This window comes from Chroicocephalus ridibundus, chromosome 5 (assembly GCF_963924245.1).
Source record: "Chroicocephalus ridibundus chromosome 5, bChrRid1.1, whole genome shotgun sequence".
Lineage (NCBI taxonomy): Eukaryota > Metazoa > Chordata > Aves > Charadriiformes > Laridae > Chroicocephalus > Chroicocephalus ridibundus.
This window is the reverse complement of record NC_086288.1, coordinates 23,457,681-23,481,504: the sequence shown is the minus strand read 5'-3', so window position 1 is coordinate 23,481,504 and position 23,824 is coordinate 23,457,681. Positions and strand designations below refer to the sequence as shown.

Below are 23,824 nucleotides of genomic sequence, written 5' to 3'. Positions count from 1 at the left end.
AACCCAGACATCCTGTTGTCAGTGGAAGAGAAAACATCGTGACCAGCACTGGTGAACTGGGAAGCTGCCCCTACATGGCATGGAAAGAGCTGCGGGAAGGGATTAGTATGGAAAAGGCTGTATGGCCTTTCCTCAGCTCTGCTCTGCAGCTTGTCATAAATGAGATAATGTGAGACTATGCCAAAAGGCAACATGATACAAGACAGGGTGTGTTTTGTGGTATTACAGAAAGGGCATGTCATAAACATTATAGAGAGGAATTAGCTGATGCCCTCGTGTGAAGATTGCTAATCCGTGGGCTGTTCATCTAAAAAGATTCTGTTGGACTTTTTTCAGACTCCCTACATTCCACCCTCTCTGTTTATAGCTTCCTTTTGTCCTTTTCTGCCTTCTCCCAACCAGTACACATGGTACTATAAACTCACATCAAAAACCTTTCCATTCCCTGTAGCAGACCTGTTGGGATGGTGTCGGGCACTATGCCAGCTGCCCCTACCAGCAAGAAAATTCACCTCACATTCCCTCAAATAACTTTAAAGAGCTCCTTTCACCTCTGCTGTGTTCCTATCTCCCTAAACGTACCCTCTGCCTCATAAGGTCTGGGATTACGATTCCTGACCTGGTTGTTACTCAGTTCAGCAAGGTGTTACTGGCACGATATCGGGACAGAGATAAAAGAAGCTGGCTCATGCAAGATGAAATGCCTTGCTGGTTTGCAAATAAGATATCCTGTACTGTTTTCCCATTTGTCTCATCGTTTCTTCAATGATGTAGACTCCTACATTGGCTCCCTTTTGACATATTTCAGATCTCCATTCTGTTGTTTGTATAGTTGATGTTTCCAGTTTAGGTACTACTGAATCGAGTCCCCCAGGACAGTTAAAGAAGCTTGAGTTTAGCACCCTGTATGGAGCTCATGCCTGGGAGACGTTTGATACAAGAGTGGTTCATTCACTTGATTTAAGAGTGGCTGGAGAGGTGCCCAGCAGAAAAGGACCTGAGGGTGTTGGTCAACCGTTGGCTGAATATGAGCCAGCAGTGTGCCCAGGTGGCCAAGAAGGCCAACAGCATCCTGGCCTGTATCCGAAATAGCGTGGCCAGCAGGACTAGGGCAGTGATTGTCCCCCTGTACTTGGCACTGGTGAGGCGCCACCCTGAATACTGTGTCCAGTTCTGGGCGCCTCACTACAAGAAAGACATTGAGGTGCTGGAGGGTGTCCAGAGAAGGGCAACGAAGCTGGTGAGGGGTCTGGAGAACAAGATTTGTGAGGAGCAGCTGAGGGAACTGGGTTTGTTTAGCCTGGAGAAAAGGAGGCTGAGGGGAGACCTTATCGCTTTTTACAACTACCTGAAAGGAGGCTGTAGAGAGGTGGAGGTCAGTCCCTTCTCCCAAATAACTGGTGATAGAACAAGAGGAAACAGCCTCAAGCTGCACCAGAGGAGGTTTAGGATGGATATTAGGAAAAAATTTTACACTGACAGGGTTATTAAGCATTGGAACAGGCTGCCCAGGGAAGTGGTTGAGGCACCATCCCTGGAGGTATGTAAAAGATGGGTAGACATGGTGCTTAGAGATGTGGTTAATGATGTTTTTTGTCAGTGTTAGGTTGACGGTTGGACTAGATTGAAAGGTCCCTTCCAACCTAGGCAATTCTATGATTCTGGGATTCAAGAACAGCACTTTCTCTGTGCCACTGAGAATAGTAGCTATATAGAGTATATAATGCCAGACACTGTAGAGGGGAGAAGGAAGGTAAGAGAACTGGACACTGTGCAAGATATGAAATAGAGTGTACGGATCTGGAAAAGAGGGGCAATTTCCTGTTTTCTTTTTTCAGGGAACTAATGATGAGCTCAACAGTTAAGTTCTGTTGAGCTATGCACATTGTAATAGAGATGTAATGCTCCTCCAGGAAAAGATCTTTCTGTTTATTATGGAACACCATATTTGGCTACACAAAATAGATCAAAATAATCTAGGCAGGCCCACAAGATGGTAAAGAAAAAGTAATTTTCTTCTAAATATTGGATTTTCTTTACATTTCTGCAGGAGAAAAATGCTCTGTGTTTTTAAATTACCACTTTTTTGGTTTTTACAAAATGATATTTCTTTTGTCTAGAAGTGACAAGGTATGATGTTATTATTTTCAAGGTTTTGTTTAACATTTGATTATTATTTTTGCAGGATGTGTCAGCAGAAACTAATATCTTAGCAATTTTGTAGCTTTTTGGAGCATCTGTAAAAATGATAGGTTGAAGTGATCCTTAACACAACTAATAACTCCCCAAGCTCAGCAATTAGTCAACTATAGGATAAGCATGAAAATACTAGGTAGGCTTAATCGCATATATTCATTGAGAATCAATAGTAAAAGAATGGTGCTTGCCTTTGATTGCCAATGGTTAGAACCGATTGTGATTTTGTGTTAATTTAAAATTACTTTCCCTTCCACCTGCTCGAACTTGTGGGATTTTTAGCAGTTTCTCTGTCTGCCTTTCTGGAACTCACTTTTAATTTCTGATGAATTTAAAATCAGTGGGCCGGAGAAAGAGAGCAGAGGTTGCAGCATGGGAGACGCAACAGAGGAAAACAGACTGAAACTCACACAAAATGTTAAAAAGAACCCCTCAAAACACTGCAGGAAATTGAACCTCATTCTCTAACACAGAATACTGCTGATCTTAACTATGTTCCGTCAGTGTGACGCAGTTATGGCAAATAAGGCAAATACAGTCCTACCTGCCAGATAATACCTACTTTGATTGAAAAATCTTACAGTTGACCTCGGACTGCCTGCCTCTGCATGGTCGATTAACGCTTTGTGTTGGATACGACTGACACACAGCTAAGTTGGGACCTTGTCCCCAGCCTGTAAAGCCCCCTGAGTATGCTGATGCTGCTCACCTCCACAACCCCCAACTCAAGAGCTGCTGTTGGTGCTCTCAGCTGCTTCTCTGAATTGCACTGATGGGAGGCTTTGCATCACCATTCCTACATCAAAAACACCTCCTCACCCAGTCACAGGAATTCAGGTATCATGTGGCTGGTAGCTTTGTCTGTTAAATAGAGACTGGATTTTTTTTACTAAATCCTGAACTTTCAGCATATGAAATCAGCCAGGGGGTAAGGGGGGAACACTTGGTGCTGTGACAAGTAACCCCAACTTGGTGCTAAATCCTGCCAAACTTTTCCTGGCAGCTTTGTAATATGCTCATGCCAAACAGATGATAAAAGCTGGCAGTTAGGGGTGTATTTTGTGGTGTAACTCATAGACGAGAGGAAAAACTACACTGAAGAAACCAGCTCATTCCAAGCTCTTACACTGACTTGCCCGCACCATATTATCTGCACCTCTGTCTCCTATACCACCATTGTCTATATTTAGTGTATTAGGTTTCAATAGTGGAGACTATTAATGTTTGCAGAGTGCCTAACAGGATGGGCTCACAGTTAGGAATAGACACATCCAACTGCTATTAGGACAAAACTCTAATAAGCTCTTGGCTGTGCTGTGTTCCACAACAACGTGGGCTCTTAGAGACTCCTCGATTAAATGTTTTCATACACACATATGCACCCGCTCTTGGGACCATGCAGAGTCTAAATAGAGCACAGAAATCACGGTGTCACGTGGAACAAAAGAGAATTTGACATTTTCCTGGTAGAGAACACTTAAGTTTGTTACTTTTGGAGACAGTCCTGCTACGAAAGTCTGAAATTTCAATAAGTTTCCCTCTGTAATAGAGAAAAAGAAACGGTAGTACTGGGGGTCCCAAATGAGAGACACCTAATTGCAGAATATTTCTGCAGGAAAACCTTTCTGTTTTAAAGCTCTTCTGAAGATTGATTAGAAGAACAGCCCACTGGGAGTCGGACTTCCTACCAAATACTCCTGTAGAGAAAGGCAGTCTAAATTCAGTGTTGCTTCCTTAAGCCACAATCCATTACAATTCTGTAGCAGTACAAACAGCTACCTTAAAGCTAAATGGCCCATTAGTTATGAATCTGTATCCCTTAAGCAATACTATTCATTTGAGTTATGATTTGCCAGTTGCTGGCCCTCGTAAACACATAGGACTACACTATTTCCATTTTATTCTGAGATTCGTTCCAGTGGGGACAGATGATCAAATCACATCACTCTAACCACATTTTACTTCCTCCAGCTGTTTGTAGCTTTAGAATGTGCCCTGACAAAAGGCAACACAGGCTGTACCAAACAAAGCCAGAACCTAAAACTGAGGGTGGCTCATAGCAGCGCTACATTCTGCCTTCTCTCCCTACCCCCGTATATCTTCTCGGCTCTCTGTGGCTAGCAGGAGTGACACTGGGGAGACGAAATTATTTATTTCTGTTTTACAGGGTAATTTACTTGGCCAGCCTGCCAACCGCAGGCTACTTCTGCTGATGCCTGCACAGGGAGGAGTCCCACTCAGTCACTGAACAAAGGCTCCTAGTGCCATACACCAGACAGGCAGGTCTTGCTCTTCCACCCGCCACCAAATTTCAAGCAATGATCCCTCCCTTCCAGATGATTCTGCTAGCAACCAAGATTCAAATCTATGTTTGTTTCTGTCGTGCTTCGTTGGCTTTTGGCTGATATTATCACTTAATTGCAAAAAACACTGGCAGAAAACAAGCTGCCTTCAGCTTTTGGGCCTTGATTTTCAGTGTTATTTAGATTCCAAGTAGGCATCAGATGACACAGCCAAAAGTATAATGAGGAGATGACTGTGATTTTGATCACCTTCCATGAAGCCTTCCCGACTGGGTTAATGTACTGCACAGAAACCTCTCTTGTGTTTCCTAGATGAATTTTATTCCTTTGCTAAAGAGACAACAGAAAAAAACCTATGTGTCATTTAGGTCCTCAAAATGAAGACAAAATGACATTTGAAGGATGAATAGGTGTTGTGGATAAGGGTATTCTTTTTCGCATACCTGTATTGGTAAAATTTCCTACTCTGATACAGCTATTTTCTTTTTCATTTCTAGTTTTTTCTAACGGAATACACCGGTCCTCTTCTAATATATCTGCTCTTTTACATTCGTCTCTCAACTATTTATGATCAAGTGGAAAGTACGAAGAACTTCCGCCACCCAGTGGTTCAGTAAGTGACACTTAGGTGAACTATTTTCCTGGAGAACAGGGAGCCAGAGGGATGGAGACTACATTTCCAGGGCTGAGGACATTACAGGGGGTGTGAGGCTGCATGCCTGGTCTCAGAGTCAGTGGGAGTTTCAGATTGATCTTATCAACAACGGTTTGGCATTTTAGCAGCACTCATAAGCCTGACCAGAAATGGGATCCTAGTTGCAATGGTCACTGCACCTGGTCACAATGGGAGATGCAGCATTTTCCCCAGATAGTTTGCACTCTAGACACACAGCTTGAATGGAAGGTGAAATAATAAACCACAGCGGGTAGTAACCCAAAGTCATGCTTGACAGAGAAGAGAGGACAAGACTTCAGGTGTCCCACTCTCTTTACAGCATATTCCCACTCATAAGATGAGTAGCATCAGCATCCAGCACAAAAGATAACTACCCCGATGTCAGCTCTCACCCAGGCACAGCAAGGAGGAGTTTTGAGAGGTTTGCATGGCATGAGTCAGGTCAAGAACAACTCAGAAACTCAAAAGAAGCACCACAGGAATTCAGAACTGGTACTCTGATTTTTGACACTAACCTCTTCAAACTGTAATTGGTCGCCAGGGCCATACACAACATATTTGACTTCTGAAAGACTTTTAAGAAATAAAACACTTAAGTGACAAACAGAAATAAGAGCTTAGCCACTGTTACAGAACAGTGAAGAGCACAGGTTTTATCTAGCTGTACAGAAACAAATCAGAGGAGCTCATATATAAGCATAAACCAGATAGCTTTGCTTCTCCCCATCACTGGAGCATCAGTGCTACCAAGGAAAATTAAACAGCTCTGATTACAGCTCTGAAACAATACAGCAGGAGCTGACCACAAGGAACCACAATCTGCTTACTCTGCTAGAACCCAAGAGCATGCCAAAAAGCAATGAAGAGAGGACAGCCAACCAAGAGAGCTCTTTATGGCCTTTGACAGCCCCTGCCATTCCCAAGCCTTTTGAAGGACTCTGGAAGAAACAAAGCAGACCTGAACAATGGAAGGGATTAAGAACTGTTATAGACAAGAAAGCGGCAAGCAGCTATACACGATAACTGCCAGGGAGGCGCAAGGCACTGCCACCACCAACCGCACCCCTCCGCAGGATGGTGGTTAATGCACCAGGCTGGGAACTTTCACACTTAAGGAACTGCTCTTCAGTGTGTTGTTCCCATTCTGGGGGATTAGTGCCTGGCAGAGGGTGGAATGTGATCAAGGAAAGCCTGTCGGCTGTGTAAATTGGAGCACTGGAAGTGGGAGGGCACACAGGGAATTAGGAGCCTCAAGGAACATTACAACTTTCACACAGCACTTTTTCCACCCTATGATTGCAGAATCGAGGGAGCTGGTATACAGCAGAGAAACACAGTGAGTAATAATACCATTTTCAGATGGAGGAACAGAGACTTGGAGAGACATTAAGGGAGTTAGTGGAGCTGGGAATGAGAACACAGAATAGTTGAATTCAAATCCAGAGCTGCAAGACGCTTGCCTGCCTTCTTTTGCTCATACACTTAAAAGGAGAACGTTTCTGATAGCACAGAAGAGCCGGCAATACCTTCACCTTCTTTTAAGTGGGCAAGGGGTATGCAGAATCCTTCCAGTGACCACTCCTTAATGGGTTCATCTGAGGTCCCCATCCTAAGCCAAATTAATTTTAAAATTCCCAGCAAAGCTAGAAGTTTGCTCCACACTTTGGATAAGTCATTAATTGTTTGAAATTTTCTTAGCTCAACTCTCTCTGGTTTAATTACTTTCAAAATTGTTTAATCTTTGACTCTGGCTACCATACAAGATGCATAATAAAAGTATTTGAGATTTCACATGCTGAAAATCACTTTTCATTTATGTTTTATAATTGGTTTGCAGTGAGACAGGCTCTGGTTGTACGGTAAATGTAACCAAGATAAAATGCCACCAGGAATCACTCTTGACATTTGTTTCTGAAACTCAATCTCTGTGAGCTGCAACTCATTCTCGGAAGCAAATCAGCAACGCCTGTTATTGTTTCATAATCTTCCTCAAAAGAGAATCAGTATAATAATTTCTACAACAATTACCTCATTTCTTTGTAACGGGCAACAAAAAAGCCATCAGAATGGATTAACTTTGCAACAAAATCTCATTTTGCGTCCACAAGGAAATGAAATACAAACTACTTTCATGCAGCTACTTGAGTTGGCAAAGGACAAGGAAACCATTCAGAAGATATTCAGAATGTTTTTAAATGTCAGACACATCCTACAGGAGCATTAAGGTGGCCTTAAAACGTAGGAGACGTCTTTTGGAAAAACGCAGCAGACGCCTGCTTGTATACACAGCTGTCCTTTTTTAATGTCTTGGCAGGGCTATGTATCACATTCAGAGCTTCAGGAGCTCTTTTTAATTCAAGGCTAGTAAAAATAAGTTGCTTCCCTGCAAAATGAAAGCAACTTTGTATAACACTGAAAATGATTCCATTAATCTTTGGTTCCAGATGCTTCAATTAAGACAACATCTTAAATCCCACGATTTTGGTGTGACTCTGCAGTTTTGGAATATTAGTCCTTATTCCTTTTGTGACATTAAAGTGTGAAGTAATAAAAAGCAATCTTTCACTTACCTAAATTTCCTTTTTTTTTTCTCTTCCTTCCAGCTTGGCCTGCTTCTGCCATTGTTTACACTACATCAGGCATCTTTTGGAGACGTTATTTGTTCACAAGTTTTCGGGAGGGCACACTCCTCTGAAAAATATGATAAAGGTGACAATATCTTTATCATTTTGTGTAAGAGAGAATATCCTTATATCAATGCAGTCCTTGAAAGAAGACAGGAAAATAAAAATAATTTATTTTCTAGCTCCAGGAATTATGATTAGTCAAAATACAAATATAGGAACAATTTCAGGGCCATGTCCCCAGGGACATGAACTGAAATCAATGTCCATTTTAGCTCCTGAATGTCAGTGTCCACTTTGACTCATCCACCCAAGGGGCTGATTGTCATGTCCAGGCTATTTTTCAGACTGAATGCTATTTTATTATGAGATATGCTGCTGCAACATCTAGCAATGCTGACAGAAATCACACTTCACTTCCTCAGTGCAATATAAATATAGAGCAAGAGACAGGCCTTGCATTAGGAAGCGAAAATCAAATTACAAGTAAGAAAAAAAATAATTCTCCTTCTGTACTTGGAGGCCTCAGGAAGGAAGATACTGAGCTGGCCTAAAGTCTTCTGTCTCCCAAAGACTCATGAATTCCAACTGTGTGTCATTACTCATAGGCTCTCCTATCTTTTATTTCACATACTCAATCTTGGTCATTTTGTATCACCCCACCCACCATCCCATTCAGTGTGATGTAAAGACCCTCCCTTTAAAAGTTTTGCAATACATTTAAGATTTTAGTGGAGATAAACGTATGGCCATGACAGAGGGCTTGATTCCAGTCAGAAAGGAGGTAATGAGATGCACAGCTAGAGATATTTTACAATACACTGTGTTTAAATAAAAAATAAAAAAAGGAATATAAGCTAAACAGCTTTAGAACCAGAGTACCAGTTCCAAAGTAATTCATGCATGTGAGTTAAAGACCCACAGATACTGTTGTCCCCTCGTGTCTGTGGTACACGTACGGCATTGACATTGCATAAAAAGATTAAAAAGAGAAAGCCTGACGTGCAGCCCTACTTATGGGATGGAGCTGTAGCCAGGCCCAGCGCACTGCTCTTCCCGAAAACGTACTGAGCATGGGACCCTTGACTTAAGACATGTAGAGAGGCTTTATTCAGTCTCCAGGGTGGCTTCAGTTGTTCGGCTGGTGGGTTTTGTTTTTCCCTTGTGCACAGGATGGGAATGGTGAACCCTACACAAGGCAAGAACATGAACACATTATCTCTGCTTGGGCTTTCCCAAGCTCACGGCTTCAGTCACCAAGCAAAGGCAGCTGGGGTGCTGCTTTTCAACAAGAGGATGAAGCGGGGCTGAATCCATCGGAGTAGATGCAGTGTGTAGCTCAAATATCTTTATAGGAACTTTTTTTTTGGCCAGGGTTAAACCAGGCCTATTCAGTTTTACTCTTTATTATCTCAGATGGTTTAGCATTCTGTTTGGCTAGCTCTGTCTTGCTTGGAAATGCTGAGTTTAAGGTATAGTAACAGCTCAGCTGTTTTAACCGCCCCTAGACTTTTAATGGTACAACGCAGAGAAATATGCCCTTCAACAGTAGAATCAAATGAGGAGAAAACAAACGTCAATTCCCACAACAGGCATAAAACACATTCAACACAATCCAAAAAATCTACAAAGTCTTTCAGTGGTCATCTGGGTTTTCAACTTACCAGAACTTACATTTATAAAGTTATAGTTTGTACTTGCTTATTGCCCTTTCTAACAAAATAAAGTATCTTTTGTCCATTCTAGGGCTGTGCCTTTTACTGGGGATTCACATCCTGGATTGCATACTACATCAACCATCCACGATATACGCCACCATGTAGGTATAAGTAGAACACAAAACTGACCTTGGTTTTAAAAAGTTTTTGGTACGCAACCTTAAGTCCTCCAAAATCAGTAGGTGGACCCCACGTGAGATCCTATGACTAATCCAGATTAGCCTTTCCTCCCTGTCAGGAGGAGGACTGTCATGCGAGAGGTACTCCTGCTGTGCCACTGAATGTACGTTCCTGTTCAGCAATGGTCAATCGCTGTCCAGTTTTATGAACTGGAAATATTGGCCAAGTGGAGAAAACACAAAGATCAATACATTTTGCTTATCTTCACAATATTTGTATTAAGACTGCAGGACAGAACTAGAGCTGGCTGCATTTTCTTGGAGGAGATATTTATTTGCTAAAGATACATCCTTTTCATGAAAATTAAGAATTTTTTTATGAGACCAGTAAAAGTCAATCAGATACTGCTGATAAAAATGAAAAAAAATCCTATGTTTTTTGCTTCAATTCGTCATTTTTCCCCCTCATTGTATTTTACTGTTGCACTGCTGTTTCTTCATGATTTTTTCTTTTTGTTTGCCCTTCGAAATTTTGCTTCTCTTGAGCATAATTGCCATAAGTTTTGCTTCCTGCTACTTTACTTTCCTTGTTACACCTTAATCAGTCTTTTCCTCTGTATCTTATATCTCTGAGCTTCGGGAACAAAGCTTTGACGTTTTTATTTACACTCAGTTAAATTACTAATTTTTTTCAAAATAACACAAAAGTTATGTTTAAAAATGATGTGATTCTTTGAAAGCCAATTGAACTTGGTGTGGCTTTAACAGCGATGCTACAAACAATGTTGAAAGCTCCCTAGACACAGTTTTTATCAGTCTGGGCCATCAGATGAGTAAGTGCAGCTTCTTTAATGAGGAAACCATCTGTTCAAGACATAGCTTTCAAACAGAGAACGCATTTGGAAGAAGTACTTCTGCCTTAAAATTACAGTTATAGGTATGTGGGTCTAATGCTGGAGATCACCAGCTCTCTGGCATAGTTAGCTGGATCAGTAAAACGTTGATGGTTTAGTTTGGATGCAGGAGCAGGTGACCTCCACAGCCATATCCAGAGATGGCTGGTTTGGGGACAGGTAAAGAAAGGCAAGCAAGTCGTTGCAGAATGCTACGCGGGAGTGGTAAATGAAACCAGGAGGACAAAGGGCCCATGAAGAACATCTGCTTAGCAGCTACATACTTACACGTTGACATGTGCTGGTTGTTCTGAGGAGGAGTTTTAGTGCATGTCCTTGGCACCACAAAGGAGTTGTGCGCCAGCCAAAGAAACAGGGTTCTCAAAAGCAAAGGCTTGATGAGACTTGGTTAGGAAAGTGATGTTTGTGTCCCTCAGCCATGACCAAGGTTTACTTGAGAACGGTAAACATTTGGAGATGAACATGATACAGCACTACAGTGGTCTGGGGACAACAGCAAAAAGGGGAGGGCAGGCAAAGGGCAGGTAAAAATTGCAAAGGCTAAATGTATTTCTTGCATGGTGAGACTGTGAAGCAGATAGTGGCTGCATAGTAATGGATAGGTTATGTCTTGGGTTCTCTGCTCATGGAGGTAGAAGGGCCTACGGGTAAGGCTGTGATTCCCGGCCTGGTTCTGCCACTGACCTTCACTTCATCCCTCCCCTTGCCTTTCCAAGGAATTTAACACCACCAGCTGCTTTGACAAAGCACTTGGATATATCAAGCTGACAAATACTAGAAAAAGTTAGGTGAAAACTACCTTGGTGAAGAGACTGGCATTTCTAGAGTGCTGTTGCTATTTGCATTATCTTCATATTCTGTGTGATAATATCCATTCTTTCTGCAGAGCCTGTCAGGAAAGAAGCATTTCTGCTCCTCAGCACTAGATTAATTTCACCCATAGCAAACCATGTGCATACCGTAAAATGCAATTTATAATTTCATTCTATTTTCTAGCATTTGGCCACAGACAAGTTTCTTTTGCTGCCCTTGCTTTTCTGGTACGTACAAAAATAAAGTTTTATTAATGATTGCGGAATAGGAGTAACTCACGATTTCACAAAATGCAGTTATACTGCTATGCATTTGTGTATTTATATATGTCCATGCTCACAGCCTTGTGTCCTTTGACTGGATTTAGTGATAATCTATTGAGGTTTCTAAGACAGGAAATCTCCTGGTACTATTCACCTGTACAGACCTTACTGTGAAGTACTGTATCTGAGAACCATGAGGACATCATCAGCATTATTACTGCTCATAACTGTGTAAAAAACCTAATATTTAGACAGATTGGAACTTGCCATTTTTAAAACACTGAAGAATTACATCCTAAGCAGTAGTAGCAATACTACTCTGTACCCTGAATAATTGAATCTCAACAGCTATTAAAAACAATAAAACCAATCCCTGACAAAGTGGGTTAAGCCAAGGGAATGTGCAGGTGATGAAGGAAGGCCGAGACCACTGAACCTGATGTTGGAATGAACATAACCACATAGTGAAACAGAGGCTCAGGAAGAAATTCTCACATGGAAATGTGTATTCTCTTCTGTCCTCTGTGGGCATTGCACTTGGAAATGCTGAGTGTTGACTCATCCAAGCAAGCATGGGTCAGTAGCCAAAACAGACAACCTCTTTGAAAACCAGATACAGATCAGTTTCCAGAAATACAACAGGAAGAGGGGACAGTAATGTGTCTAGGCTCTTCCAAGCAAATGCTATTCAGAGAAGCATTCAAGCAATTCCTTAGCAATATTTAAATGCTTTCGTAAATCGGGACCCTTGAAGATCACTGTTTTGGCAGTGTTTGTCTCTGGGGTTGGCCATGCCGTTCTCGGCTTTTCCTGCCCTAATAAGGTATAGAAAACACAAGCAAAATATGCATATGACGAAGTTCACGCGCTCAATGAAGCTTTACAGCCAAAGGCAATAATCCCATGCTGCAGAGACAGGAGGTTGTGGCAGCAGTAGGCAGTGGTGTGCCCAGACCATTACTGCCTGTGCCCTTCCTTCCCAGGCTCAGGGGTTACTTGAAACCAAGCAAACTGCTTGCCTGAATATTCAGTGCTACCTGTAAAACTAGTCCTTGTCAAAATCTCTGCCTAGAGAAAGCTCCCTTTTGTAACGAAACTTCCTTCCTCTTCTCAGTGTAACACGCCTTGCTTTAGCTTTTATGGAAAATGCTGCCACCAAGCAAAGACTTGAGTCCTTTTGGGGGTATTTGCTATAAAATATGGCCATCCCCTTCAGATCTGCATCAGCACCGGATCCGTGGTCTGAATTTTTGCGGTTCTTCTGAGAACTTCCTACCCATGGAAACGCAAAACCTTTCCCTTTCAGACCTTGTTCTGGCAGTTTCCCATACAATGAATTTAAAACAGCAAACACACAAATAAAGTAATTTTAAGCTGTTTTCACAGGTATCTAAAACATATGAATAAAATATTTGGAAGATTTCTTTTTTATCCACTATTTAAGGCTTGCCTTTATTGCATATCCTGATTTAAGTGTATACATCTGCAGTTGCTGTAAACAACAGTACGGAGTAATTTGAAGAGTGTCAGCAGGCCCTTCTGAAAGATTCTCATATTTAGAGAAATTACTCTAAGCTTTTCAGGGATGTTTTTCTCATAGGGTACATATAGAATACAAAAAGGGGGAACAGTACGTAGACTTCAATATTTTATCATCATAACTATGTTAAGCCTTTTTTCCGCTGTTCCTCACTGCCCCATTTTGTATATCTGAGACACTGACTAAGGACTAGCTTACATTTACCAGGATTTCTCGATACAGAGCATTAGCAGCCACATTTCTAAAGAGGGACATAAGAGCTAATTACAGCAGAATGCAGCTGCAGAGTCAAAGGTAAGGCAATAAAAATCCCTGCGGAAATGCCCTTTGCTTGTTTTACTTAGAATTGATTATGGAATTAGTAGGTGTTAACTGTAGCGTGTGAATCTCTCTTGCTGCACAATAGTATGGGCATCGCACATTTCCATATGTATAGTGTTTCACAAAAACCTTTTTAACTTTGAAACTTTTTTCTTTAAAATAATAGTAATCAGAAACAATCATGTTCCTAGCTCATAATTGGAAATCTGTAAATTAAAATTACTTCTATTGCTAGAATTATAGCTTCTGATATGGTATTTTATAACAGAATTTCCTTTTCTGGCTATTTAGTGTTTTACATCTGGTGTTTATGATAGATGACAGCCAACTAGTTGTAATTAAAAAACATAAAAGGACTGCAGGATTTGACCCATGACTACATACCCATGCAGAATAACAGCTTTGCTAATAGAACTGATGTAAACCTTCCTAAAAACACCCACAGAAATCTCTCTGCCAAAAAGGGGAAAATTCTTCAGCAATGCTGTCTACGATGTTCTTTCAGATAATGGCACGTTTCAATATAAAATGAAGTTACGTATTCCTTTCAATTAGTTTTAATTGAAGTTTGTTATGGGTGACTTTCATATTTCTTTTTTTCCTGAATTAATTTTGTGACTTTACACATTTCTTGTCTCTAGGTTTTAGCACTCTTTATTTTTATTTTAATTTCTTATTTTTTTCCAGCCTTGCAAAATTTAGAATGGCAAATGATATAAGAAAACATATCTTTTTAACACTGCATTTTTTCAATTTGAGAGAAGAAATCAGTCTTTTAACCCAGAAATTAATAAAAAATTTCAATTCAGTCCGAGATAGAAATGTATACAGCATTTTGGTTTTCTTCATAAAATGGGAAAAATGAAAAACATAAAATTAGATTGTTGTACTGACAAGTTTTCTTTTTCAGGAATTGAAACTGGTTTTCCTACCAGTTCCCACTTTGAATACGGGTAGTAATTGGCTTTGATTCTACAGTAGTTGTAATTGATGAAGTACTGAAAGCCACAAGCAAATCTGAAATCCCCTTGTATTCCACGCTGTATAACCAAGTGGGGAGACACGGTAACTCTCCCAAAGATTTATATCACCTAAATATTAAAGACCAAGTTCGAGAAGTTGGTCGGGGCTGGAAATGACATAACGAGGGAGCAGCGGAACTAGCGATAATACTGTCTCCCTTCAATTATCAGTTCCTGACTGCTATCCATTCAACCCGTCTGCCCTGCAGAGAACCGCTGCCTGTTCGGTCCCCCAGCTTTAGCTTGCTCCAAGACTTAGCGAGAACTGGTTACTGTGCTCTGTAACCGGCGTAACAAAGGTGTTAGGCTGAACGCCTCTGACAGCGCGTGTAGGAAGAGGGTAGGCACGTTAACTCATGACATCTTTACAAAACCAGTGGTCAACTTTTCACCTGCTTATTTGCCGACTGGATTAAATCCAAACCCTGACAATGAAGTTCAGTTCAGAGAAGTATCTTGCTAAATTCCTTAGACCCCAGGAAGCCTCTCTAATCTCCCCAGACCAAAGCACGTTGCGCATACTGGGCAAGGGAAACACACCGAAGGCCCGTCTGAGCTCTACGGAGCTGAAACATGGGCTTTCACCCCAGGCTGCGCCCACAGCGCTCACTAGGCACGCGTGTGTTTGACAAAGACGACAGAATGTATTTCCCGTGGGAGAGTCATTTCAGAGTACATATTTTCTGGATACAGAGACTAAGCTGTAACGGGGGGATTCTGGTTATGCAGTGCAACGCATTCACCGCAACATTTTAGGCATACAACTGAAAATATGTTTTTAATGTCTTGCAGATGTGTGAAGCTGGAAATCACTTTATCAACGTAACTTTAGCTCACCAAAATCATTCAGGTCTGTCTTTGTTTCCTGTTTGTCTATTTAAGACTGAAGTGTGCTTAACCTATCCATCTTCTGCTGGTGTACAGTAATTTATGTATCTACATCCACAGAATAAAGCAAGATGAAGTAAGTACCATGCCATCAGCTTAACGTCTTCAAAATAAATGCGATGACAAGGAAATATTAGCAACACTGTTGTTGTTATGAAGCTTAGAGCAAATTTATCTTAATTTTACACAACTGCAATTTAAATATGGATTTAAGCATGGAAGTTCTCTAAAGCATCCTGTTGACTGACAACAAAGGATTCTACTTTAAAATATTTTCAAAAACTTTTAAACTAGATTGCAGAGTTCTTAGATACGTGCATCTCATACAAAGATATACACACACACATATAAAAATACACAGACATACTCATGAATACCTACACAGGCATCAATGTATATGTGTTCTTTTAAAAGGCTACTCCGAGCATGGGGTTTCAGAGTCTTTTGTACCATGAGAATAAAAGTTATACTCCATATAGCAGAAAGTAAAATATATTTTCAGATAATAATAGTATAATTTTGCACTATAACAGCCTATTCAAGAAAATACTTCACTGCGGTATGATCAGCTTCACACGCTGAAGTCAGTTTCTATTCCAGAAAGCTTTTGATATGCTGTGCTTCGGCAGGTGATTATGTTGTTTGTTGCAAGGGGCCTAATTCAGTTTCAAAGCAGCAAGAGCCAAACAATTCATCAGCGCCTACAAGTATTAAAGATACCATTGTTGCTAGAACTTAAAAATGAAGCGTTACATATGTGGCACATTGTGTGAGCATTACCAGTGGCTGTAGAGAGTCATGCTGTTAGCTCTGGAGCTGTTTTCCTGTTCTGCCCCAGGATGAAGGATGAGGATGCGAGAGGGGACAGGTTCACATTCCTGAATCAGGCTGAATGAGATACAGCCGCATCCTTTATATCCCAGAAGAGTGCCCTCAGCCCTCTCCTGCCGGCTAGTCTGCGTTAAACGACTTGTCTCTCTCTTCCTCTGAACAAAGGTTGCATCCTTTGGACATGCCAGACCTTTCCTGTAAAATCTGATACATGGCTCGCTAAGCAGCATTCTCACCAGGATAAATACAGCTTTTGCTGTCTCAAAAGGTTTCATTGAAACTTTTTTAACAAGTTGTACTCTGGGAGCGCTGGCCAAGGGGATGTTTGGTACATAGCAAAGTTGTGATAAGGCTCAGTTCCCCTCCCTGTATTGAAACTGGTTTTGTCCGTTTGATTTTCTTTTTTTCCTTCTTTTTTCCCCCTTCATAAAGGAAGTAAAGCCTGTTTTCCAAGTCCAACCTACAACCCCTTCACGTGGCTCTTCTTGCTGGTATCCTGTCCCAACTATACATACGAGGTACGTGACTTTCTTCTGCTTATATGCAAAGGGTAGGTGGTTACTGTGTTTCAGCCTTTGCCTGCAGAAAATCTGCTACGCCTCCACGCAGTTCCCTCTGCACATCAGTCATTATGTTCTGTATGTCCAGAGTCTCCTTGCTCCCACAAATGTCTCTCCACGAGACCCTTCTCTTCCCTCACATCAATATAATGAATTTTGTGTGTATTCCCCTCCATTACAGACTCCCCAGTGATCCAAAGATTTACCACCTATCTCTTCACCCCCATCCAGCACACTGGGGAGTTCCTTTCTAGTTATTTTTCCTCTCCCCTTTCCAGTATGAGTATCACACGCTTCTTCCCGGGGGAGCTTTTGGAGAAGCGGTCACTTTTGAAAACTTGCCCTTTTGCTTTACATAAAGTGTACAACTAACAATGCCTTTGTTTTTGCAACAGGTTGGGTCTTGGATAAGTTTCACAGTGATGACACAAACCCTTCCAGGTAAGTTTGAAACAGAATGAAAAGAGCCTCTAAACTGTTGTTTGCAGAAGTGAATTCTGGAAATCTAAAATTGCCAAAAATATGTATGGCATATGAAATATTGCCCTCAAATCCCTCTTGTGACGTGACTGCATAAACCTTCAAAATGCTACCCTCAGAAAGCTGCAGAGAGCACACGCACTACTGCACGAGCACAAACACCTTCTTTTGATCAAAACCAGCTCTCTGCCTCTCATGAAATATTCTTATTTCTTCTGTTTCCACAGTGAAAACAGACTTTGAAATTTATATATAAAGAGAAGTCAGTATTCTTCATTTACAGTCAATCACTTTTGATGTAGGAAAATTTCTTTGCATTGTAAACCTGGAATAATACTTCTAATAGGGAGAGGAAAAGAGATGTACTTGGTATTTCAAAAGAGGAGAGACACACACAGTCCTCAAAGCGTTTCCCTGTTCGCTTGTATCAGGCACCCAGCTCCGAACAGCAGCCTGCTTAATAGCGTTTGCAACTCTTGCTCAATACTTTCCTGCATCCTTAGAGACCTAACTACCCATACAAGTATGGTCCCTGGGACTAAGCTCTCCAAAACATTCACTTTTTAATTATTTTTCCGTTCCAAAAGAGAAACCTATAAAAGCTACTTGCAAAAAGTAGCCCCACGTGGTTTACAAATGAAAAAGAAAGGATTTTCAAAAGTGGATTAAACTGCATTGTGCAAAAATTAAACTTTTAATTTTGTTTGAAAAGATACAACATTTTTTGCTTTAGACTCTGATACAGAAATGACCTGAAAGTTTGGGGACGTTGTAGGGCCGCATTTACGAGGGCAGGGAGCAGCAACGTATGCAGCACACTCATCCTTGCTGTAATTGTCCCAGATGTAACTTGACCGGATGCCAAATGAACGTTTCTGGTCCACCAGCTCATTTTAAGGATGAAAGGATAATATATTTGCAAAAAGTACCTGTAAAAGCATTCCCCCTTTGGTGCCGCTCAGGCCAAAGGGATTGGTACCCAGGAGACCACCTAATGGCTCCTGACAATCACAGCAGGGGCCTGGCCATCTGTAGCTGTTGGGCTTTGTGAGACCTCACCGCCAGGCAGATAAAGCTGTCGGTGCACCTACTTGCTCCAGGGACGAGCTCTCCCTCCATGCGATAGGAAGTTATAGCACAGCTGCCCGTTATGGTTGAGAGCCAGAGGTAAACACAAAGCAGTGTTATAGGCCAAAAGCAAACCCAAAAAACAGTTGAGAGAGGCCATGTGTAATTCCGTGTTGAGACGGCACCATGCCCCAGGGGGCCTTGTGACTTATGGTGGAGTCATGGGTGATGCAGGGTGTGTCGAATAGACGTGACCATCACCTGTGTGATTTCTGTTGTGGAGACCGAGCCTCAGGCTGTGGTACATCAGCAAATGCGAGGCTGAGAGCAAGGGCAGAGTTACCATGTCTCTGCCCAGAGAACAGACTGCAGACTTTTCAGTAAACACTCTTGTACTCACAGACAGACATTAAAAATGATGCTTTTTTTTGTTTTGTTTTTTCCTCTTTTTTCCTTGGTAGTTGGCATTTTTGCTTTCCTGATGGTCATCCAGATGTCTCTGTGGGCCCAGAAGAAACACAAGCTGTACCTGAAGAGATTTTATCCAGAGGTGCGGAGAAAAGCAGCTATGATTCCGATCATCTTCTGAGCTCTTCACGAGAGTTGACGCCTAAGTGTACGGTTCAAGAGCTAACTCAGAGTAAATGAGCCGTTTCATTCAGTAACCAAAGTGGATCAGAGGAAGAACTACTGGATATCTTTTTCAGAAAATTAACAGTTCAAGACGAAGAGCTTTTAATTAAGTGAAAAAACGTAGCTCTTGAATTCTTGGTTCCTGCTAAAAGATATGATTTAATTAGATTTTCTGTAATGGAGCTAATTGGGAAGGGACAAGAAAATTGCTTATATTGAATGTTAGGGTAGATATTTAGCTGGTGTAAATGGGCACAGATGCTGTTAAAATTAAAAAATACAGCTCATTTGCACGCATTCAGGTCTGGTGATTTTAAGGTTCAGTGTTAGATGTTGACAAGAGTCTTGGATTTTTGCATCAGAGGATGTTTCACAGCCTTATTTTTATTAAACTGCACAGAAACAGCACGTTCTGCCTCAGCTCCTCTAAAGCATCACATCAAAGAACAACCGCTATGCTGTTAACACGGTTTAGTCCAGCTTTACAAGGTTTTTCTTTTTTTTTTTTTCCCCTCTTTTTTTAATTGAATCTCATAGCAAATTGTTCAATACAAATTGGCTTAAATTGATGACTGCAGAGAGGTCTGGCTTTCTTTTATTTTCAGGTAGGCAGATCAGGCCCACGATCCCAGGAGGGCACTGTTTGTGAGGTACTTCCCATCTTGCTACTAATTTGCAGCATGACCTTGGGTACATCATTTCAGTCCATCCCCCGTTCTCACATTGAACGGCTCTGGAAATAGCAGAAGACTCTCTCGACTAACAAGTTTGTGTTAAGATCCCCTTGTTCCATGCCTGACTGCATCCGGATACCATTCACCTTATTTGTATGGAGCGCTGTGAAATCCTTGGGCACAAGGTGAACCACAGCACAGCTCGTTATGGAAAAGGAAAGGGATCCTACCAAATGCATTTCAGTCCATACCTGAACTGCCTCATACGGACAGTACTGAAAGGCTTCAGCTCCCCTTCAATTTGGTCAGTCTCTATCGGCTACTTTTCTTTCCAGGACATTATTTTTTTAAGGGATTCTCCGGGCTTGCTATTCAAGTCCTGAAGACTCTGTTTAGCTCCATTTGCAAATCGTGGCATCCATGTCATGCAGAAGCACAATTTTAGTTACAGAGAGCAAACGAACCAGAACTGCTTCAACAAGTATTAAGATGTGGAGAGTTAGGGCATTATGTCCAGTTTTCATTCTATTTCTGTTGCACATTTATCAATGTCTTTTGGCTCCCTCAGGCTGGTGAAAAAGCTTGCCTAAGGACTTTAATGATTAGAGAAACACCGGAGCACACAAGCAAGGCAGGCAGTTTGTCTCCTAAAGGCGCTGGTATCTTTGCACCAGCTCAAGTGTTGTAACAAAGTTAATTTGCCCAGTAAATTGGGTTCATATCCCTCTTCTCATGTCTAACTTGCAACACTTACCCTATTAGCCACGGTAACTCAATTTCATCACGGTAATGTAAGTAAATCACTTTCCATATTTTTTAACTTGTAACCTGTGAACACCTAGAATTTTTTATTCCTCTCAATGGAAAACCCGAGTCACAGTGAACATCCAGTTGTCTAACCCAGACTGCTAATAAAGACCTATTTTTGAAAAATTATTTTTTGTAGTCTTTAGTCACTTACACCTAACAACAATACTTTTGAAAGCCATTCTTTTCCAACCAGTGTTAGATGTGTGAGTCAAGACTGTTGTCTTTTTTTTCTTTAAATCCAGCTACTGGGTTTGTTTTCATTTCATGTTTATTAAATGCCTCATTTAAGCAATCTGCAAGTTTAAAATAGTTCGCGTGGGAGGGTAACTTGCCAAAATTACTTACTTATCTGTTAGTCTCTTGATTACAATGGCTGCAGCTTTATGTCTGTTCAAGGCATGTTTCCAGAGTGATTCCAATTGCTCGGAGCGTGGCTCCTATTCAGCAGTTAGCTTAGGCAAAGGAAGTACTTCAGGAATTTTTTACCTCTCTGCTTACTAGTTGGTCGTTCAGTACACGGGGTGGAGGGGAAAAGGGTTTTGGCTCCAGTAGTAAATGACTAAAGTTTTAAAAGAGAGGTAAGAACAAGCACTAGGTAAGAACAAATGAAGATGTGTTAAGAAGGCTGTCTCAGATAAACATGGCAGCTATTTTGAGACTCACCACTGGAGCGTTGACCAGCTAAAATTGCTCCGAACAGCGTTAAATGGCTTCACAAATAGCAATAAATCCAACTTCCTGCACCTTCATAGATCTTTCTGGATTACTCTGCCCTCTCTGATTTTCAGGGCAAGTTCCGTATGATTAGAACAGGTAAGCTTACTTCCTGGCATGGGGGAGCATGTTTTGCTTTAAACCAAAAGTATATAAAAACGTTCAGTCTTTGTTTTGTTAAATGTTTTGGGGGCCTTGCTTTTCAAAAAAAAAAAAAAAAAAAAACCAAAAGAAACCAAACCCAAAAAAGCCCAAGTGAAAAAAAAAAACAAAAACAAAACAACAAAAAAAAACCACAGTCAAAGAATAAGTATCACTATTTCCAAAACTGCAATGGACAGTGATTTTAGCCACAAGGGCCCATACACCTTTTGAACCAAAACAATTGTCTCCACACAAACATTTTCATGGGAAAGTTTGTCATGTCTGTGCTGATTACCTGCGGGGAAAAGAAGCCTTATTGAGCTCTAAATATACTGGTATTTCTTGTGTTGGGGGCTGATGAGGAGGGAAATTATTTAACTGCGGTATTTTCTTTTAAGAGAAAAAGAAAGAACAGACCTAACTGTTTCAGAGCCATCCGTAGAAGGAAGGCACGGGCAAGGCCCCACCACTGCCAGAATGTCATCGTGGTTCAGGGTCAAAGGGAAGGAGACAACTTCCAGCATGAGCCATCAGATGCAGCTCAGGTAGTTGCTCCCCACTTTGGCCACTCTTAATATGGAGCCGCTTCACAGGCATCGCTAGGATGTCACCATTCCAGTGCATTGGGTGCACTGGTGTCCATGGAAAAGGGAAAATAACCAGGACAACATGAATTACATTTTGCAATCCTGCTTCTCGGTGAGGCCCATGAAATACACTACCTGCAACAAGAACCAATGTGTCTCTTTGAGCTAAATCCCTTTCTGATGCTGTTTTCCTCAATTTTTTGCATCTGGAAAGGTAACAGACTGCAGGACAGTGAATCCACTCCCCGTGGTGCCCTGCCCTTGCCTTTGCGCCCAGGGCCAGCCCCCTGCCGCTTCTGTAGGGCCCAAAGCTTTCCTAACAACTCGAGGAGGCAAGTTACGGCATTTATCACAAAAGGCAGGAGGCAGCAGCACCACACAGCAGAAAAATTGAGTGGTTGAAGTTGGAGACACATTGTGGTTAGATATGAGGAGCCCCTGCAGTCATTGGCACAGTTAGGCACCCATACGGGGGGAATTACCGCTCAACGCTCCTCAGAAGCTGAGCCACCTAAGCCAAGAGACCACAAATAAAGCAAGATACAGAGACATTGGGCCTACTAGACAACAGTTTTGGCAGGGACTGTGTAAAAATAAATCAGATGAAGTACTAATGGGTCCTTCCTGGCCTGCTGTCATGGTTTCAGCTGGGATGGAGATAACGTTCTGGCTAGCAGCTGGTGTACGGCTATGTTTTGGATTCGGGATGAGAAACAGTGATGATAGCACACTAATGTTTTTGGCTGTTGTTAAACACTCAAGGCCTTTTCTGCTCCTCACACGGCCCTGCCAACAAACACAAAAAGTTGGGAGGAGACACAGCCAGGACAGCTGACCCCAACTGACCAAAGGGATATTCCATGTGCTATGACGTCGTGCTCAGCGTATAAAACCAGGGGAAGAAGAAAGAAGGGGGCGATATTCAGAGTGATGGCATTTGTCTTCCCAAGTAATCGTTACACATGATGGAGCCCTGCTTTCCTGGAGATGGCTGAACACCTGCCTGCCGACGGGAAGCAGTGAATGAATTCCTTGTTTTGCTTTGCTTGTTCACGGCTTTTGCTCTACCTACTAATCTGTTTTTATCTCAACCCATGAGTTTTTTTTTCCTTACTTTTACTCTTCCAATTCTCTCCCCCATCCAGACTTGGGGGGGTGCGTGAATGGCTGTGTGGTCCCAGTTGCCATCTGGGGTTAAACCATGACGCTTGTGCAGCAAGGACTGTGCAAACAGCACTGCTCAGCCTGTGTGGTCAAAGCGTATCTCAAAATAGTCGCTTCCTGGTCCATCTGGAGAGACTGCTCAACATCCAGGTCCCTCCATGTTCACCCTGCAGCTTGCGACTGGGTTTCTGCTGTGATCCTCCAGATGGGCGAGTCTCATCTTTCCCAAAGTATTCACAAGACTTTCAAATTCAGCAGCCTCAAGTTAAGCCTTCAGATATCCATCTTTGCCGTGAAATGCCAACCTGGAAAAGAGCAGGCACCAGCTCAGGCTCCCTGGTGGTGCAAGGAGACGTTGTGATGGGGAACCGAAATGGCAGATGCTCCTGTGCACAACTTGGCAGCCTGTATTTGGATCCCCAGTTTGAAAAAGCCCTTAAGACCCAGCCATATGCTTCTCTTACAAGATGGTTACCACATCTTTGCGGCTGACAGGACTGAAAATGATCTCAGCAATTTCATCTCTCCATAGGGAAAGTAGAGCTTGAAAGGACACTGAAAGCGGGAGAAGTGAATAAAGGCAGATGGTCATCCTTCTTTAAAGATGCTATTATCATCAAAATATCTTGTACTTTCAATTGTTTTGTATAAAGAAAGTGACTCTAAATTGGCTTTTATCACACTAGGAACTGAGATAAAGCAGCCTGATATCAAAGTAGTTCTCTGAAAGAGAGCCTGTAGTGATAGCTAAATATAATAAAA

General features: G+C 41.8%; 1 protein-coding gene across 3 annotated transcripts in view; it reads left to right on the top strand.

Moving 5' to 3' along the window:
* The window catches only part of TECRL (trans-2,3-enoyl-CoA reductase like), a 72,525-nt gene extending 51,547 nt beyond the window's left edge, over positions 1–20,978 (top strand). Inside the window, exons 5-13 of one of the 3 annotated variants that reach the window (XM_063336510.1) lie at positions 4,997–5,112; positions 7,779–7,884; positions 9,546–9,618; positions 11,547–11,590; positions 15,302–15,359; positions 16,661–16,746; positions 17,184–17,229; positions 18,798–18,886; positions 19,575–20,978. In XM_063336510.1, the coding sequence (XP_063192580.1) occupies positions 4,997–5,112; positions 7,779–7,884; positions 9,546–9,618; positions 11,547–11,590; positions 15,302–15,359; positions 16,661–16,746; positions 17,184–17,229; positions 18,798–18,886; positions 19,575–19,712 (756 nt within the window). In that variant the 3' untranslated portion in view covers positions 19,713–20,978. Of the gene's footprint in view, positions 1–4,996; positions 5,113–7,778; positions 7,885–9,545; positions 9,619–11,546; positions 11,591–15,301; positions 15,360–16,660; positions 16,747–17,183; positions 17,230–18,797; positions 19,263–19,574 lie in introns of those variants that run through there. The other 2 variants (XM_063336509.1, XM_063336511.1) reach the window with 2 other exon arrangements.
* The last annotated feature ends 2,846 nt before the right edge of the window (positions 20,979–23,824 follow it).